This window comes from Anopheles maculipalpis, chromosome 2RL (assembly GCF_943734695.1).
Source record: "Anopheles maculipalpis chromosome 2RL, idAnoMacuDA_375_x, whole genome shotgun sequence".
NCBI classification, from domain to species: domain Eukaryota; kingdom Metazoa; phylum Arthropoda; class Insecta; order Diptera; family Culicidae; genus Anopheles; species Anopheles maculipalpis.
Genome location: NC_064871.1, coordinates 40,064,894 through 40,084,498, shown reverse-complemented (window position 1 = coordinate 40,084,498; position 19,605 = coordinate 40,064,894). Strand labels below are relative to the sequence as shown.

The 19,605-nt window shown below is 42.9% G+C and overlaps 7 protein-coding genes across 10 annotated transcripts in view; 3 read left to right on the top strand and 4 right to left on the bottom strand.

Annotated features, from left to right (window-relative positions):
* LOC126557269 (ATP-dependent Clp protease ATP-binding subunit clpX-like, mitochondrial) overlaps positions 1-19,605 on the bottom strand; it is a 399,590-nt gene that overhangs the window by 92,559 nt on the left and 287,426 nt on the right. The window lies entirely within an intron of this gene.
* The window catches only part of LOC126558330 (actin-related protein 1), a 309,926-nt gene that overhangs the window by 169,249 nt on the left and 121,072 nt on the right, over positions 1-19,605 (top strand). The window lies entirely within an intron of this gene.
* LOC126559498 (cytochrome c oxidase assembly protein COX16 homolog, mitochondrial) overlaps positions 1-19,605 on the bottom strand; it is a 163,800-nt gene that overhangs the window by 38,644 nt on the left and 105,551 nt on the right. The window lies entirely within an intron of this gene.
* Positions 1-19,605, top strand: part of LOC126557178 (uncharacterized) — a 422,959-nt gene that overhangs the window by 329,643 nt on the left and 73,711 nt on the right. The window lies entirely within an intron of this gene.
* The window catches only part of LOC126558300 (ras-related GTP-binding protein A), a 284,579-nt gene that overhangs the window by 261,912 nt on the left and 3,062 nt on the right, over positions 1-19,605 (bottom strand). The gene's annotated exons all lie outside the window — the stretch shown is intronic.
* The window catches only part of LOC126559393 (60S ribosomal protein L32), a 173,357-nt gene continuing 161,908 nt past the window's right edge, over positions 8,157-19,605 (top strand). Inside the window, exon 1 of the mRNA XM_050215543.1 lies at positions 8,157-8,173. The gene's annotated coding sequence lies outside the window, so the exon portion shown is untranslated. The remainder of the gene's footprint in view (positions 8,174-19,605) is intronic.
* LOC126558845 (beta carbonic anhydrase 1) lies at positions 17,661-18,594 on the bottom strand. Its single transcript, XM_050214919.1, has 3 exons — positions 18,502-18,594; positions 18,153-18,425; positions 17,661-18,084 (listed from the first exon to the last, which is right to left on the bottom strand). The coding sequence occupies exons 1-3, from the start codon at positions 18,592-18,594 to the stop codon at positions 17,683-17,685; spliced, it is 768 nt and encodes a 255-aa protein (XP_050070876.1). The 3' UTR covers positions 17,661-17,682.

Here is a 19,605-nt window from a genome sequence, read left to right as displayed (position 1 = left end):
GGTACTCCTATTCGTTTTTAAATCTACTACTAGTCTACCCGAATACGGAATAGTGCCCCAAATGCCTTCTAATATTCATAACCAGTAAGCCTCATTTAATTTATTCATATGTGATGTGTGATGTGTATCAAGCATCTACTTGATCATCCCTTAACAATGCCCTTGAACGATTGCCTAATTATCTCAATTTCCACTCATAGATCGTCATTAGTGTCAAATAAATGGACCTTTCGTTTGCAAATACTTTTATTGTATCGGCACACTCTTGAACAGCTAATAGAGATAAAGACCTAAAAGATCAGCTACGTTCAAACCTAGCCAGTCCTCTACTGCATTATACCCAAGTAATCAAAGGTTGTTAGCCAATTTATTTAAAGTCGTTCGTTTTTTCGTTTACTTAATTTAACGCTAACTGCTCCAAAGTGGCTCCTCAGGGCGCCTCACACTTATTTTCAATCCAATTTTTGACTCTATCGGGCTCACTCCATCTTCTCCAGCACTCCTGCTTCTTGTCCATTCAATTGTACCATGTTGGGTTTTGTTGTGCATTTTTCGGCATCCTCAACCACGGGGCCTGCACTGAACTGCAAATCATACCTAACTGACCTGGTAAAACAAAGTCATACCCATAGGCTCGCCATCCAGCCCCGTCGGACCATAAATGGCTCGTTTATTTCCTATTTTTTGTGTTGAGTTGCTCCGTGCAAAAAAAAAAAATCATGGAAATCGAACGAACTCTCATTCAACCACCCTAGCCCGTTCAACTCACCGCTGGACTGGATCAACCCGGCGAGCAATAAGAATGTGCCCACACACCACCACGGGAAGGCCTCCCAGTACCAGTTCAAGTTCAAACTATCGGCAGTGATGTTTGCGTGGGTACCCTTTTTACCGTAGCTGCATCAAGCCGCCGTCCATGTGGCGATCGTCAAAAAAGCCCACAAAATAACTCACGTGCCTGGGCTGGAAGCGTTTGCAATTGCCCATCAAATGTTACGATTGCGTAGAGAGAAAGCATTAGCAATTGATCTTCTGTTTTTCTTGAATCCGCACTTCCTTCCCTTCCCGGCCCGGTGTATTGCCATGAACGTATTGATGCCGCCAGTGTAGAAGCAAACAGCTGGTTCGTATAATGGGAAAATGTGAGGTCTATGTATGCTACGGGAAGCATACCTACATACGATGGTGGTACGACATGAAAAAAAATCCCACAAGCGCACCTCAAACGCGTACGATACGCGTCCATGCTCACCCATTGATCGCCAATCTTTTTATCGCTTCCGCGTGCGCTTCTCCGGTCTCTCCTGGTTTGCTTTTCGCGCACTATGACTTATTTGGGACTCGACAAATCGAGGCCTCTTATCTTTTTTTTCCTCTTTCCCTTCCTTTATTTGAGCGTCCGCTAGAGATAATTTAACCCCGATCAATGTGGATCATTCAGTAATGAAGTGCAAATTTATATAGATCTTTCATTGTATGTGTGAACACGCTAAGCATTTTGCGGCAAGTTTATGGTAAATGCTGGACAAACATGTGCCAGATGGAGTTTTAGAAGAGCATGAATGGTTTGTTTGTCATTTCGATTTTTATACCCTTTTCTTGCATTCAATGTATGTTTTTATTCACCTCTGATCCAGGGAAGTACTTGTCAATGAGCGGTCACGCTGGTCCCACCGATAACGGTTTATATCGCATGGATGGGAGAGATAAAAAAACTACAGTAAGACGATCAGTTTGTATGGAGCAGACGAAAACAATATCCGAAAGGGCACGCGGATCGTACAGCGATGCTCTAAAGGGAGCAAACGCATCAAACCCTTTTGCTGTTTTGGGTACAGATGCAAATGGCAAGTCCAGCCCGACTGCACTCGAACAGGTGCCATTGAGACCGGTGAAGAGAGTACCTTATAAAAAGGTACAAAGGAAAGTCCTAAGGACAAAAACTAAATCCTTGGCACAACAGCGTCTCGCCAAAGCTAACACTTCTACCCCAGTCCAAAAACGAGATACTGAACATCCCATTCCCGCTCCCCAAATTGCCAGGAAGGAGCCCAAGAAAAAGCGATCTCCCCGGACCGAAGCCCCTCTGGAAAGCTTGGCTTTTCCAACCGGGGGTTTACCAAAAACCCCTACCCCGTCCCTTTCCGAGATCCTAGAGTCCCTCCTCATGACCCTCAACCTCCCGCAGCACCTGCACATGATCGCTACTTGGGCCCTTCCTTTCCTGAAGGGGATGATCAAACAGTGGCTGGCCCAATGGCCATGCTTAAGCATGATGGTCCGATTGGACGATTAATTCCTCCAAAGGCTACCATCTTACAGTGGAACTGTAGGAGTTTGCTTGGCAAGCTAGACTCCTTTAAAGCATTAGTGGGCGAGCACAACTGCGATGTGTTCGCCCTCTGTGAAACTTGGCTATCGGAAGAAATCAATCTTACCTTCCCTGGATATAATATAATCCGTGAAGATCGCATTACAAGGGGTGGGGGAGTACTAATTGGTGTTCGAAAGAGTCACGCTTTCAACAGAATACCTACCCCTAGGCAAGAAATGATCGAAACTGTCGCAGTCAAGGCAAAAATTAGCGATCTTCACGTGACAATTGCATCTATTTATATCCCCCCGATAGCCAACAATGAAAAAGAAAAAATTGAAAAGATCAAAGAGGATCTTGGAAATTTAGCAGCGGTCTTGCCTGGACCACTTTTGATCCTGGGAGATTTCAACTCCCATGGAATCGACTGGGGTTGCGATAAGGATGACATTCGCGCTCCAATTATCCGAGACATCTGCGACAGATTTGGGCTTTCAATCCTCAACTCAGGAGAGGCAACTAGGATGCACACACCGAAGAGTAGGGCGAGTGCACTGGACCTGTCTCTATGTCCATCAGCGATGGCCCTGGATTTTAGTTGGAAGGTGATCCAGGACCCTATCGGCAGTGATCACTTGCCGATAGAAATTTCCTACATCAAGGGAGGATGTCCAGGAGGTGGAATCCCCGTTAAATGTGACTTAACGAGGAACATCGACTGGACGAGATACGGTGAATTAGTAGCCGCTTCGCTTTCTCTTGACTTGGAAGATTTGTCTCCAGTACAGGAGTACGAAAAACTTGTTTCAATTATAAACAAGTGCGCTCTTGAAGCCCAAACAAGGCGCTCCCACCAAGCAAGGACATTCAAAAAACCTCCCACTCCTTGGTGGGACAAGGATTGTCAAGCGGCTTTTAACAAGAAGCGGGAGGCGTTTAAAGCATTCCGGGACACGGGCTCAAGGTCTTTATATGAAAAATATAAAGGACTGGAGAGATCGTGTAAAAACCTGTTGAAGGCGAAGAAAAAGGGTTATTGGCGTAGATACGTCAATAACCTAGACCCTTCCGCATCACTTAATTCGCTTTGGAGGATGGCTAGAAGGATGCGAAACAGCAACAACATCAACGAGAGCGAAAGCTTTTCTGGCGAGTGGCTAAATGAATTTGCCCACAAGCTTTGCCCTGATTTCGTTCCTGCGCAGAACTTTCATCAAAATGCGCCTGGCAGTGACCCTATCATGGACTCACCGTTCACTATGGTTGAGCTATCGCTTGCTCTCCTTTCAAGCAAAAATTCTTCCCCAGGCCTGGATCAGATCAACAGCAAACTGCTGCAAAATCTTCCCGACATGGGCAAGAAACGTCTGTTAAGAATCTTCAACGATATGTTGGAGTTCAACAGCGTCCCGCAAGAATGGAGGGAAGTGAAAGTTGTCACTATTTTGAAGCCTGGCAAACCGCTATCAAGACACGATTCATATCGGCCGATATCATTACTTTCGTGTCTGAGGAAACTCCTTGAAAGGATGATTCTTTTACGGTTAGAAGAATGGTTGGAAACCAACAACCTTCTCTCAAGTACTCAGTTTGGTTTTCGTAAAGCCAGGGGTACTAATGACTGTTTAGCGCTTTTGGTGACAGAAATAGAGCTTGCCCGTGCACGCAAGCAGAACATGGGGTCTATCTTCCTTGACATACAGGGGGCATTTGACTCAGTTTCTCCATACAAACTGAGTCAAAAGTTAGAAAATGCGGGCCTGGGACCAAAGTTGAATAACTTGTTATTCAACCTTTTGTCGGAAAAAGCTATGAATTTCAACAATGGTCACGTGCAGTTAAAACGGACCAGTTTCCATGGACTAGCACAAGGGTCCTGCTTGAGCCCACTGTTATATAACTTTTATGTTAGTGAGATAGACTCATGTCTAGCGCCAAACTGCAGTCTTAGACAATTGGCAGACGACGGCGTTATATCTGTTGCAAGCAGAGACGCCGACGAAATACAACTGGCTTTACAAACCACTCTGGACAATCTTTCCGAGTGGTCTGAAAACCTTGGTATCAAGTTCTCTGCAACGAAAACTGAGATGGTAGTCTTTTCTCCTTTTAGCGATACGGGAAAAAACAGGGAGAAAAGGCTATATGACCCGAAAATTGATGTCTTTCTGTATGGTGAAAAGATATCAATTACCGACAATTTTCGATACCTTGGTGTATGGTTCAATTCTAGGCTAAACTGGAGTACTCACTTCACCCGTCTGGTGCAAAAATGCAGTAAAAGAATCAACTTTCTAAGGACAGTCACAGGATTCTGGTGGGGCGCACATCCATCAGACGTCCTGAGACTGTATAAGACAACGGTACTATCCGTATTGGAATATGGAAGCATATGCTTCCATTGGGCATCCAATACGTTGATACTCAAGCTCGAAAGGCTACAGTACCGCTGTCTTAGACTCGCACTAGGGAGCATGAAATCTACACACAACATGTCCCTAGAAGTGATGACCGGAGTGATGCCGCTCAAACTACGTTTTGAAATGCTGTCGCTTCGCCTTCTAGTTCGTTGTTCAGTATCAAATCCCTTGATAATAGAAAATTTTGAAGCGCTTCTAGAGACAGGTTCTAAGAGCAAAATCCTCAAGATTTATGAAGATTTTGTTGTCCTACAAGTGCATCCTAGCGCTCCACAGGCATTAAATCGTGCTGCCCTCCCTGAGAACTACAGTTCCATTTTAATAACAGATTCCTCATTGCACGAGGAAATTAAGACCATACCTAATGATCTTCGCCCGAGGGTAGTTCCGGGTATTTTCATGAATAAGTATGGTCATTTAGACCAAATAAGCCAGTACTACACTGATGGATCATCCTCTGAGGAGGGCACTGGCTTCGGTGTTTTTAGCGAGTTCACCGAAGCTTCTTTCAAATTGAGGCAGCCATGTAGTGTTTACACCGCAGAGCTAGCCGCAATATTTTACGCACTATCGATGATAGCAGCGAGACCTTCGGACCAGTACTTCATCTTCACTGATAGCCTTAGTGCTATTGAAGCTCTGAGATCTCCGAAGGCTGTTAAGAGTCAGGATTTCCTCACCATCAAAATCATTGAACTGCTTGGCTCAATGTTCGATAAGGCGTATAGGATCTCGCTAATTTGGGTCCCTTCTCATTGTGGAATTCCCGGCAATGAGAAGGCAGACTCACTGGCCAAAACAGGCGTCCAAGAAGGCGCTTTTTACGACCGACCTATCTCGGCCCAGGAGTTCCTTCGTTTCCCACAGCAACTTTTCCTGTCTCGCTGGCAGAGCATGTGGGAGGCGGATGAACTCGGGCGTTTCCTCTTCTCGATCTCTCCACAAGTGTCCCTGCGGCCTTGGTTCGATGGGCTCTCTGTGGACCGGGCGTTCATACGGATGATGTCTCGACTGATGTCGAATCATTTTGCGTTGAATGCTCATCTACAGCGTATAACTCTGGCTCAGACAAAAGTATGTGGCTGCGGTGACGGATTCCACGATGTGGATCACCTTCTGTGGTCTTGCGTGGAGTTTGAAACCGCAAGACCCTCCTTGTTGAGCGCAGTCGAGAATATCGGCAGACGACCGGGTACAGAAATTAGAGAAGTGTTGGCTACCAAGGACCTTTCCTACATGAGGATCATTCACCGATTCGCCAGAGACAACGGTCTTGTCCTATGATTCCACATCCCAAGTATCCTTCCAATCCATATTCGTATTTCCCCATTCCTTTTTTGTTAAATGTTGTGTTGTCTATGTTTTAAGTGTATTTTTTGTAGTGCCACGGGTAATCCGATGACTGGGCAGCAGCACTCGAGGGCGATTCCAACACTGCCGTAAAAGGGAGGCAGGCGTTGTTGAAAGTGCAGTGTTCTCCACTCCAGTCCAGTTTTGGCACATTGAGTTTGACAGCGTTGGCGTCGGGTTCGGGGTGTTTGGCGGGCTCAGTCTCGGGAGTAGTGAAGTCGCTTTCGCTGCTGCGGGATAGAGCTTGTCGATCATCCTTTGATTGGACGTTGACTAGATTGAGCTTGGAATGTCATTGCTGGAATGCACTGGAGAGCACTGTACGCAGACAAATAAATGTTCGTGCTGTCTTAACGATGTTTATTTGTTCGTTACAGTCCAGACCATAACAAAATGATCAACAATAGATCAGCCACAACACCACAATAGCCGGAATTCGGATGCAACCAACCACCATCATTACAATAGCCACCGCAATAGAACCGGACCATCATCCACGAATACATCATCATCATCATCATCATCATCATCATCATCATCATCATCATCATCATCAGCATCATCAACACCATCATCATCATCATCATCATCATCATCATCAGCATCATCAACACCATCACCACAACCATCCACAACCGAGTATGCCCGGGATAAGGCAAATAATAGGGAGGAAATGCCTTATCAATATGATTGTAATTTTGTTTTTTTTTTCAACACAAGCGGTGTTGACAATACGGCACTGGACCGTCATTATTAATTATAAATAAATAAATAAATAAACGATCAGTTTGTACGAGCATGTACGTATAGACTATTTGATCTGAAGAAACGAACATTAGTATCTTTTTTCTCATTCATAAGCTCATTCAAAACATTAAAAAAAGGTTCATTCATCCATTCATTCCCATTGTACATTTTTTAGTCCATTGGAATTTAACATGTCTTGCGTTATTCATTGATCACAAATTTGCCTTTTTTATATTTGATATATTATTTACATTAATTTTTTATTTTTTACCTAGCATACACTAGCTGAATGATGATTGGCAAAAACAAAGCGTGACAAAAACGCAAATAACTTATCCCATGCAGGTACAAAAGACTTCAATGAAAGCGACGAACCTCATGAAATAAAATATTTTTTTCATAGCTGATAACGAAATTTTCTCTTCAGTCGCCGATTCAGAAACAGTCTTTTTATTGGTTTAAAATAATGGCAATAGGTATACGTTTTAGTGAAAATTGTGTGGGTAAATTCTTATTTATTTTGTATATATTATAAAAAATATTGCATTTTATAGCTTTTCAAGCTTAAGGATAATAATTTATTTTGTAGCTTATTTATTTACCTAGCATATTTGAATATGCTTGTAGGTAAGTTATACATAAGTCTCTATTGATTTGCAACAATAAGATAAATCAACCTCCTTTTTACCAAAATATTCTTTACTTTTCATTCAATATTTTTATTTATTTATTTATTAAGTATAACGGCACAAAGCGTATAGTCAAGGAAGTGTGTGATGACTGAAACAATGAACATTATTAATAGGGTATTTCCTCCTTATAATTTGCATTATCCCGTTCATGCTGGGCATTTCATTCAACTTTTTAATACCTATTTTTAATTGCTCAAGGGCGTCCCGGTAGTGAGGGCGACAGCGACGCCGGTCTTGAAACGGCCGGACCGGGGTTCAAGTCTCATCTGGACCGCCCCCCCTCCCATAGTTAAGCCAAGAAGAAGAAGAATTGCTCAAATCTACATACATATCTTCCCACAAGCATACATTTATCTTTTACACATCGTATATTTTTGTTAAAAATTATCTGAATTAGCTTTCCTGTACTAAATGATTTATGTACACAATATCACGGACAATAAGCCGTAATAATAAAATATAAATAAATAAAAATTTCTTTAATTTCTAGCTATGATCAAAAGACTTCAACGAAAGAGAGGAACCCTTAACTAGAATTTAAGGATTTTTATGTTTTTTTTCTAATAAATGTTTTATAAAAAAACCCCTTCGAAATGTAATTTTAACACCTGTTTACTATTTTATTTTTACATCCTGCTAAAAAATAAGCAGTTATGATACATTAACATTATGTAAGCCTTTTTTCATTAATGTAGAACGGCCAGGATTATGTAAACCTTTCCTACTGCTTCGATATCCTGGTGGTCTTGATTGTGTTCTAAATATTTGCTACACCCGTTCGAGTTCTCGGCGTGCAAACTGTCAACCCACAACAGCAAGCCCTGCACAAAAGGGCACGGACATCCAATGTTCGGCGAGGAATGTTATAATTTTCTCGCAGTAACAGATTTATTACCTATCTGCAAACGCTGGCGCTTCGTCGTGCGTCTCTGTCTGATGGAGAAATGCTTGCGGCGACATCCGAAGCTGGGGTGGAACCATTGTTAGCTGTCGGTTTCTGGAACACGTGTAACCAATCGGTTTGCGTTGGTTCAATTCGATTCTGCTATCTATTGCGCAAATCCGCATTCAGCCGACGCACGTACAAGACAAGAACTGCGCACTGGTACATTAACATTGTAAGCGTACGATCGCATCGATGCTCAATCCAACAAGCCCTTCTGTGTGTTTACTTCTGACCGCCATCCAGCCACACACGGCTCCAGGCACGATCTGTACGTAATGAGAAGAAAAGTTGCTGTACATGAGAGAGCTTACGGATGACAAAGCAAGCACCGGGAACGGAGAAAACGGAAAGAACATGCCGGACGCTAATGCGCTGACATCGATGAAACCGTCCGGAATATGCAATGACAAAACGATCGGGCTAGCAAACGTTCTTGCGTCCTAGCTATTATATGTGAACAATCAAGACAGTCATTGAAGTTGTTTTAGACCTTTACGAAAGTTGGTAATAAATTCAATTCCTGCAGAAGTATTATTCTACAATTATAGCATTTTTTCCAAGCGTAAGCATGAATCGTGTTAAATCAACCTTTTTTAAATAATTACTATCAAATACGACCTCAACTTGACTGGCTATTAGTCTATACTGCATAAAATTATAACAAAATTTCTAGCCATTGACTGATGGTCCTTTTTTGTGAATATATCAAATACTCAAACCTCATCAGTCATATTTATAGTTGACAAAAAAAGGCTCACGCATAATGCCCAATAGATGATACACAGCCACACACACACACAAAAAAAAACATGTCTTTTCTATGAAAAACTCGACACAATTGCAACTAATCAGCTCATGTAGCGGTTCTGCGATTGATGCTATTTCTACGGCTCTACCATTCCCGCTGTAAATCCCAACTCTCCCGATCTGCTTATAACGGATTCGGCCTGTACGAATTTGAATAAAAGCAACCGAAAGCAGCGAACACCGCTTTCTGCACAGTTTTGCACTTTTCTAATTAATTATGCACGACAACTTATATTGCTGGCCGTTTGGTGTGGTGCTGCGGAAGGAATGGGTAGTGAGGTGCAAAGAAAGCCTTTTTCGATCATCGTGGGTCATTAGTCATTCTTCAATCAGCCTCTGATTAGGCTTTAGGATGTGTTGCTCGTTTGCGACCCAATCGAAAGACTGATGAAGCTTGCCACCATACACGAAAGCTCAATGGAGAAAAACGACAAAAGCAAAATAGTGAAGAAACAAAACAAAGGCGAAAACAACACCACATCATCCGAAAATTCTGCGCTCATCTTGGACGGTGATTTTACACGGTGTTTTTAGTATTGACACGGAGTTTACAGTAATATTGCCTGCCATAAAGCGTGCTTTAAATAGGCGAGTTTAAAAACTCCACCCAGCACACAAGGCTGTGAATCATTCACTGCTGCTTCTAAATATGCGTCAAAAGCCCAAACGTCCTCACACGGGCGGCGTGCATTTCCACACGTGGTAGCTCAGCCAAATAGCCGCTCGAGCTGTGTATAATTACAAAATGCGCAAGGAAAACTCACCCTCGCACCCTGCACACCGTATGTGTATAAAATGCACATCGGGTTTTTGATGAAGAAAAATGCCAGCAGCGGCAGCAGCAGCAGCAGCAGCACCGTTCAAAAACATCCGCCGTTCGTTCGACCTTCATCGGAGGATGTTACACATCGGATGGTTTATCTTTTTTTTTTCTTCTCTACACAGCCCCGTTTGAATGTGACCCTGTCGAGGTCTGGTGCGTAGGAGCGACTGCTGCTGTAAAAGGTTATTCACCGGGCCAAGGTCAATAGACAGAATGTGTCGATATTTGGTCGGAGGATGAGCGCCTGCTTTTTTCTGTTTTTTCCTCAGCTCACGGTCAATATTTCCATCGTCATCGCACCGGTGGATGAGAATGCAAGAAAAGGATGCTAGAATTTGAACCGAACGAGACCAAAACAAAACCGAAGGCATGATAATTCCCAAACCCTGTTTCAGCTAGCCTCTGGTGTATAATTGAGCTGAGCATTAAGATCACGTTGCATCATATTGTGTCATATGCTGTAGTTAAAGGTTTACCATTATTGATTTGTTCGCAGTTTTTATATATTCTTAAGTGTAAATTTTACATTTTCGCTAAACCTACAAACAATATTAAAAAATTTTCAAACACGATCCTTTCTTCATACAGGAAAGGTTAGTGGAATTAACAATGTTATGATATTTTTTAGATATCTTCTGATACAATTGATCTAACTAGCTCGACTCAAGCAGTTCAGCTTAAATCTTGCTATTAATTTCATCGATTCGTATGTTCATCCGAACTTAGTGACGTAACAACGATGCATCATAAATTCTTGTTTAATAGCCAAAATGCCTGCAAGCCCCAAAAACCTGTCCTGTTTTATGTTTCAACTTTTCCGGAACAATCCTCAGCTCCGGAAGGGGTCACCACACATACACACATACGTATGTATATATCAATTAATGCACCTGAACGATCGAGATGCCTCGATAGTGCCCAGAACTATGGGCCAACAAAAAAAAATCCCGCCAAGAACCGATCTACAGAAAAGGGCGTAATAGGACGAGAAAAATTAGGAGAGAAAAAAACCGAACCAAACCCGTCACGATCATAATCTTGCTCTCCTAGCTGCCTGTAGCCAGCGAGAACTCATAAACCATCGGTCAGTGGTCTCTATGTATGCGTGCGTGATTACGATGATTATCAAGGAGTCAATGTACTCGGTGCCGTCCCTACTGACCAAGTTCCGTGACCTTTTCGGACCAGAACTTTAGATTCGATTGGTGTCGTTCGGTTTGCTTCCACCCTTTTTCGTCTGCTAATGTTTGACCGATCGAACCGGATCAAACTGTAGCATTTAAAAAAGTGTGATGAAAGAACGATCAACTCCTTGGTCTTGTACGGGTTTTACTATAAGTTCGGAAGATTATCAAGTCTACTACTTAAAAAATTCAAACTTTTTAAGTAGTGACATTTTGTACGACTGTAATCACATAAAATCTAATAGTACTGATATTACCAAAGTTATCTACTCACTTAAGAGTACTTTTAATTATTAAATCATCACGTCAAATTATCAAACATTCCATCAAAAATATATTCAGCGATCTAAATTATTTTCACGTAATGGCTGTGGCAACATAATTTAAAAATGTTCGCTAATTTGGGTCAAAATACGCAATATTAAGTTTATAAACCGTACAAACAGTACTCCCCGTGCTTTTTCTTAACCTTAAGCTTCCTGTTTTGTTCAACAATAACAATCCTCCGATCAGTTTTATCGTTCCAGTGTAAAACACCGAATCCCTTTGCTGCCGATTGCCGCGCTTGGAAGAACCATCGAATAAAAGCTCATAATAATAAAGCGCTCCAGCGTCCAGCTTCACGTTACCATGGGAACGCATCGCGCACGATTCACCTATTAACACATTGCCCTACAGGTTCGGTAGGTCGACATCGCGGCGGTCAGTTTTATTTTTCTTCTTATGCAGAGACGGTTTTTCACCCGTTTCATGTCCATCGGCCATTCGGTCAAGCGACGCGGCCTCAACCAGCATCCTGAAACCCTTCGCCGGTCCCCACCGACGGTTCGTGTCGAAGGAATCGCCATCAAGTCAGTGCGTTTTTCTTTTTTCTTTCATACACAATGAGCCCTCTTCCGAGTTCCTTTATTGCTGACCGGTCTCTCCCTGTGCTGACCGTGCTCCTCCAGGTGGACGAACAAATTGGATGCAACACGGATGAGGTGTTCAGTTTTTGTTTGGTGGAGGTTTTTTTTTATTCTTTTAACATGTTTCTCTCGTTCGCTCGTTCTTGGACGGTTCCGAACCATTTGGAATGATACAGTGAATATGCTCTGGCGGTGGCCCAACCATGGGATGGGCGAATTAAGTAAATTGATGATCCGTCCGTCCGTTCATGCGAGGAACGCCGATTATGATGGCGACGACAGCGAACCTACGAAAAGGACAACGCCGAAACATTTGGGGTTTTCTTTTGGGGAGGGAGGGGGGGGGCAATGGAACGAACGAACGAACCGGAGGAACCGAAATAATGACGATCGAACGTATAAAATAAAGAAGCTCCAATATACCAAAAAGTCTGTTCATGTCGCTGCATGCGGTCTAGTGTGGAAGTAGCGCTAGGATGAAATGGGGGGAATCATAGCCAACAAATCAGTTCCTGTATTTCAACAGAGTGTTTGGGTTGAGCGGACTAATCTTAGCTACCGAAACAGCTTGACCAAAGTTGCCACTTATTCTAGGCAGATAGAAAAAAGAAAAAAATACTTGTACTCCACATACAGCTTAGAAGTAAAAATTTGATACGATCAAACACTGACCGGTTAAGCCAAGTTAAAGTTTACTCTGTTTCGGTGATAACTTATTGCCTTTCATTTAATATGGACAACGAAACGCTTAAACTTTCTTTTCGCTAAAACCTCCCAATCCTTGACCTTATCCTTCCAGCATCAGGTGTATTTACGTACAATTCCTGTTCCGTCTTCAAACGACTGCTGTCTGTTACGGACAACTTGATGCTGGCAAAAGTGTTTGCTCCACATATCACTCCACCGGGGAGGACCACTCCATTCCAGTAGACTGTCAATTACTGTTACCCAACCTGCCAATGTCCCAAAAAATATAAACTAGCACAAATTGACCCATGAAACCACGAAAACGCTAGGTGCGGCCTAACGGTACAATGGCAACAAGTTCTATCGTCTAATCCGCTTATAACGTTTCTATTTAGGCCTCTGCTACCTTTCCACCCAACCCAACAGCCTTGTGTGCACGCGCCGGCATGCGTTGCACGTTTGCGGGTTTGCACGCAAATTTGGCCCAATTTTTTCCCAACCTCCTCTGTTGTCGTCTGTGCTTCACTACCCAACGCCACGTGCACGGGTTGTTCTTGATGTTCCTTGCACCCTTACGCTCCTTACACCCGGCTGTAACGTTTTGACCGCAATTTTTGCGCTCCTCCGTATAGGCCGTCAAAAAGATCATCATCGCCGATCGTTCGATCACACGATTGACAGTTTGACAGCTGAACTGGGTTCGGTGAAGCCGGTGGAGATACTTTGTGCTTGCTAATTCATTGCTCTGTTTTGATTTGTTTTTAAAGAGCAGGAACTTTAAACTTTAAATTGTGTTTGTGATAAACTTTTGCAAGTAGCATACATCCCTGAGTGAAACCATCCTAGAACGATTTAAGCACACAATCTGCTGAGTTCAAATCAATTATCCTCCACCAACAGCCGACCGAGCGAAAATCATTCTGACACATCGGTACAAGCGAATTTATATCGCCTGGGGACAACTACCTCTACACATATTTAGGTCACATACACAACAGGGAACCCTTTTACAGAGTCTTCCGATTGACGCTATCCTTTCATTTTACCGCCCTAGGGTATCCGTATCTCGCCGCACGGAGGACGTCACAAGTACCGCGAAATCTTTATAATCCTTTCGCACATCGACGCTCCACCGACCTAAAGGTAACACGCCAAAACAGGTATGTTACATTTACTGTCTGCAATTTAGTGCCACCCAAAAGTGTAGGGAAATAAATGTTGAACCACCGAAATAAATTCGGTATGCGTGCCCAGCGGGTGACGATGTGCACGGGATTTATCTTTACATTTTCTTTTCAGGGCTCAATACGAAGCTTTTATTTTAGTGTGCCGCCCCAAAACCTGTTTTTTTTTATTTGTGTTCGGTTGAGAGTTCCAAATAGAACTACTTATAGTCAGGTGAATTAGTGACAGGTTCGTCTCGTTTATCCCGTTGCTTCGGAGATCAAACCGATAGCAGAGGAGTGTAGGAATTATGGTTAATGATTTTGTGTGAGCAATATAGCCTGGTGGATGGGTTTACCGGTTTAGTGATAGCTGTAACACCATTAATTTATGTAAAGTTTAAAAATATTTCTGATCAGATCCTGTGCAATATTTGAGACAAGCAAAGTATTAGAGCAAAAATATTCAGGATTGAATCATTCCAGTCACACACGAAAAAGAGCGTTCGTTTTCATTGGTTAACCTACATTCACAATAGAAAGCGTTTTATCGCCCAAAAGCTAAGCGCCACACAAATCAGCACAATGTGGCCAAACTTTTGTCATTAAATTCTTACGCTCGATTCATCAAAAACCGTTACTACATTACTCACTCAAAAAAAAGGGAACTCACCGTCACACACCGTATGCAGGAGAGAAAAATCACAAGAAGTGCTAATTCTCTTTCGACCACACATCACATACATCACCACACCGCCAGAATACGCAGCGGCAATGGCACTAAAATCGAAATGAAATACACCAGAAAGAAAACATCCGTAACACTAAACGCTAAACTGCTCAAGGTGGGCAGATTTTGATCACTCGGGGTGGAATACGCGCGATCTGCGCTTCCATCGTACGATTCTCGTTGACCTACTTCCGTGGTACCGAACTCCATATTTGAGGGAAGCAAAAAAAAATCCCCCCAGCGATCCACGATGGGAACGGTATGGGATGAGTGCATAGAAGGAACGGGCAGGAGAGCAGAAGAGTGGAGGGGTCTGGAAAAAAGTAAAATTTATTTCGCAACCAAACAACGCACCTAAATTTCACTAATCAGAAGAATACACTTGCACACTCTTTGGGAAATACTCGAAAAGAGTCTTTTTTTTGTTAAATAAATATGAGAAAGAATTTAGCTGTGTTATTAAAGAACTTAAATGACGCAATTGAAAAGGAAAGTATTGCAAGAAGGAAAAATTTTAATATTTAAAATAACTGAGGATAAGACAATACGGCATTAAGTCTCAAATACTAAAATATAAATAAATAAATACACTTTTGACTAAATAATTAAAATAATTGAATGGTAAATGTTTTATTTTTACAGTGCCTATTCAAATCACACAAAAATATACTGCTCACTAAATAATATAAAAACCGAATCAATCCAGAATATTATACTGTTCATTTCACACTTTCATTCAATCTACGACCACAGTTACAGTTTACAGCTGCTTTCTACTACTTCATTTTCCGACAGTAGTTATCCCCCGTTCTTGTTTGCAATTAATTTTATAATTCCTCGCACACTCCAACGCCATGCATTCGCTGGTAGCCTAATGTTTTATTAAATGTTTATATTTCCGGTTTCAGGATGGTGACCGTACTTCTTCGTACCGATCCTACCGTCCAGTTTTCGGAAGGCCTTCCCGTAAGAAACTTCCTTCGTCCATTTCCTCTCCCATCCCATGCGCCCAGTCACAATGGTTTTCTTCTACATTCCCTTTTTCCGACAGTCTGACAACTTCGTTTCCATCATCACACTGATCTGCCTTCCTCTGCTTAGGACTGTTCTTTTTTCTCTTTCTACCTGACGCTGGCTGGAAAAAGTTGGTCACGAAATCGCAAGTGACCTACATTGCTCGAGCGCATACGAGAGCGCTCCATGTCCGGATTCCGGACTATGATCTTCAGCGACAGTAACGGGTTAAGGTGGTGATGGTGGCGGAAAACATGCGGGCCAACATAGCGCAGCCACAAGTGCACGGCCGTAGCGAGTGGATGTGAGGTTTGAGTGAGGTACGAGCGTGCGACTTAAATGCAGCCAGGCACGAACGTGTAAGCAGGCATGCAAAAATGGTGGAAAAAGTGTTGACAACGCACATGCATCTTTCGCTCCCTCATCTCATCACACCAGGGAACGGGGGATGTAGAATGGGGCATAAAAGGAAGTTCCAATGCGATGGCTTCATTTGGCATCCGTCTGCTGGCTGCCGCGACGCAACAGTGCAGTAACGATGCAATGTTTCATCGTCACAACACAACCGTACCAGCAGCAGCAACTGTGTGAAGCCTGCATAAATTCCACCTCCCCCTACCGGTTTCCACCCAATTGTACAACTTGGAATGTAGCTACTGAAAACGAAGAAGCTCCTACACCTGTACCGCACCCTCCATCTTCAATGGCACGATCTTAGAAGGTAGGAAAAAGCGTAAAAGCCACTACCCTACCCGACGGTGAAACCATAACAAGATGCACAATCTGCCTCAGCTTCTTGTCGCGGAATAGTAAATTCTTTTTCGCGTTTACTTACAACCACAAACTGCACGATGGACAGGGAACAAAACTGTTTACAAAATGCAGCACTGTTGCGCTACTTTAATCGGTCTGTCTGTACCATTACCAGTTTACTGCCGAACCGATTCATCAAAACAAACCTTACGGCCATTTTTCTTGCAGCGCTGCGTGGGCAGACGATGCGTTTTGGGCCCCATTTTTCCACTCCAATTCCTGTTACAACAGCACGCTGCATCCATGATCGTTTCGCTGCCGCACGTGCTGGGATTTAAATAAGCAAGATGTGAGCAGCACAGTAGACACACGTAAACAAATACAACTTAGCTTTTTTCAATCAGTAAATCATTTATTGAAAAAAAAACAGAAGAGACGAATTAAAGTTAAAGGACTCTAAGTATATATAAACTAATTACAAATAATCATCTTTAAATCAGAAAATAAGTTCAAAACACGAGAAATTGCCGAAAGATGATGTTAAGGGTTAACGTAGTGCGCTGCACGTGGAAAACGCCTAAAGGTAGGCAATTGGTACGACATGCTTAGAACGGCGCCATTTAAATAGAAAACGTGTTTCATCTTTCTCTTTCGTCGCAAATTTTAAACATTTTACATTGACACATGTTATAAAACATGTTAACTTAGTTTATTCGAAACAAAGCGTGAAAAGTAAAATAAACACACAGTTTCATTCATCCTTCGTTCGTCGTACATTCACTTCGCTTTTTCTGCTAGTCCCGCACCTTTAAATGGAAAACAACATTGTGGATTGTTATCAAAAGATCTAATGCCACAAAGCACCTCACAAACAAAAAGAAGGATTTTGTTACAAAACACCTTACGAAATGGATGTATTCTATACATTGCACATATACCTCTGATTCGACTATACACATACTATCGTAACATTCACATGTTTGTTTACAATTAAGATGCACTTGCCAGCGTTGGGAAAATAATCTTCCCTCAAACCTTCCATCCAGCAACACATTGTACATAAAAGCGTTATCTAATAACCCGTATAGCAGCATCTACAACTATCTTCACATGCACAACACAATTGACTGAGTATTCGATCAAATCAAGAGTAGTACCGCCGTACCTCGTCCAGTAGCCGTTCGATCGAGCTCTCATCGATCGCGATGAAACGCTTCGCATTCCGGCTAAAGAAATAAATGTCCCCCGTATAGATATCGAACCACAATGCATGGATGTGCAGATCGTGTGATTCGAGGCGACGCTTGAGAAACCCGTACGATGCAACGTTTTCTATTTGCTGGAGTGTGTTCACCTGCGACAGTTTATCCTCGATCGCGAAATTGTTCTCGGGATCGATGTACGCCACAAACTTTCGGAGCGGTGTTTCGGAGGAAAATATCAACGGTTTGTCTAGGCCAATTTCTTTAAGATTTTGAAATTTGGCCAGACTCGTATTGGCGTGCTCGCATAGCCACGCTCGCAGTGGTGATATGCGACGATTATCCTGCAGGAAAAAAAGAGTCTCAATTATTACTCCGTTCAAGATAATTTAATCGCTGTTAGGCCACCTACCAGGGATGAAAATTCAGGATCCTTTAGCTGATACAGTAAGTTCATCGCCTTGCAATCACTGTGGCCACAAACGATGATGTGCTTGATGTTGTTTACGACACAGCCCAGCTCCAGGGCGGCCGGTTCGCAGCTAAAATACTCGTCCTGAAAGTGTTCCGCGTGCGGTACAAGATTGCCAGCATTTCGCACGACAAACATATCACCGACGTGTGTTTCTGTAAAGCGGGTCGGTATCATGCGACTGTCCATACAAGTGAAAAAGACCGCTTTTGGCTGATCAAGAAAAAGAAATACTTATAATAATTATTATTTTCATAAATTCACAAACTACAGCATGGAAAAAACACACCTGAGGATTATCACGAACTTTCCGAAATTCCTGCACCATTTGCTCTCTCGTCGAATGCCGGTAACGCATAACGCCACGCAATATTCGTTCCATGACTCACCGGGTGGATGATGACTGGGGATGGGTGTAGTTTGGCTGTTGATGGCTGCCGATTTGGAGAGTAGATTCCACCGAAAACAGGAACGAATGGTTTTCCGTGGCAATATAGAACGATCGTCTTGAGAGAGCAGTGACACTGGGAAACCACTATGACACGTAGCAGAACTCGGGTCACCTCTTGATGTGCATCGTTGCCTCAACTCGTTAGCAACAATTACCCAGCTCTGTACACTGCATACTGCAAAATCATTAAATTAACACTTTCCGATAATATCCCTTAAAGATAAATAAAAACACTGTAAACCCATGCTTGCAGTTTATGAGAACATTTTTTCTGAACGCCTGTTCTCGCCCCCGGATGATCTTCACAACCTTTGATCGATTAAAAGCTGAACACTGAACGCGAAAAATAGTGCCACCATAAACAGTGTCTTCGCTCGCGATCCGCGATCAGTGGTCGATTCCACTACGACAGTGGTACAAAATCGTCAGCTTATGCTCACGCACACATGCATTAAACTCCCAGCTGCCCACATTCAGGAGAATGTTTTGGATCATAAACGACCCCATCATGTTCGGTGCGTGTAAAAAGGGTAGATAAAAGCAGGAGATTCCAAGTGGGAGGATGGGTGGAAGAGACTCGCGGGCTGGTAAACAAATGTGCCGCGGTGTGCGTGAGCTTGTAAACGCGCACACACTCATTCGCACGTGGCGGCCCAGTGGAGCCGTCTTGGAGCTGTGGCAAAGTGGCCGTTTGACTGTCTCTTTCTGATGGATGCGTTTTTGCGGTCGCTGGAAGCCGTACAACTAAGCGAAGGAAAGGAACGAACTGATTGCGCGAGGTAACCAGATGTAATGTGTGAGCCAGTCCCTGAACGAAGGTCACTCTCGATTTCGAACGCAAAATGTTGGTGCGTTCATTGATTTCACTAGCATGTATATGGAGCATTTAGGGGACGTTTAGTAAGAATCCTTGTGAAATAAAGTTTACTGTCAGCTTCGAAG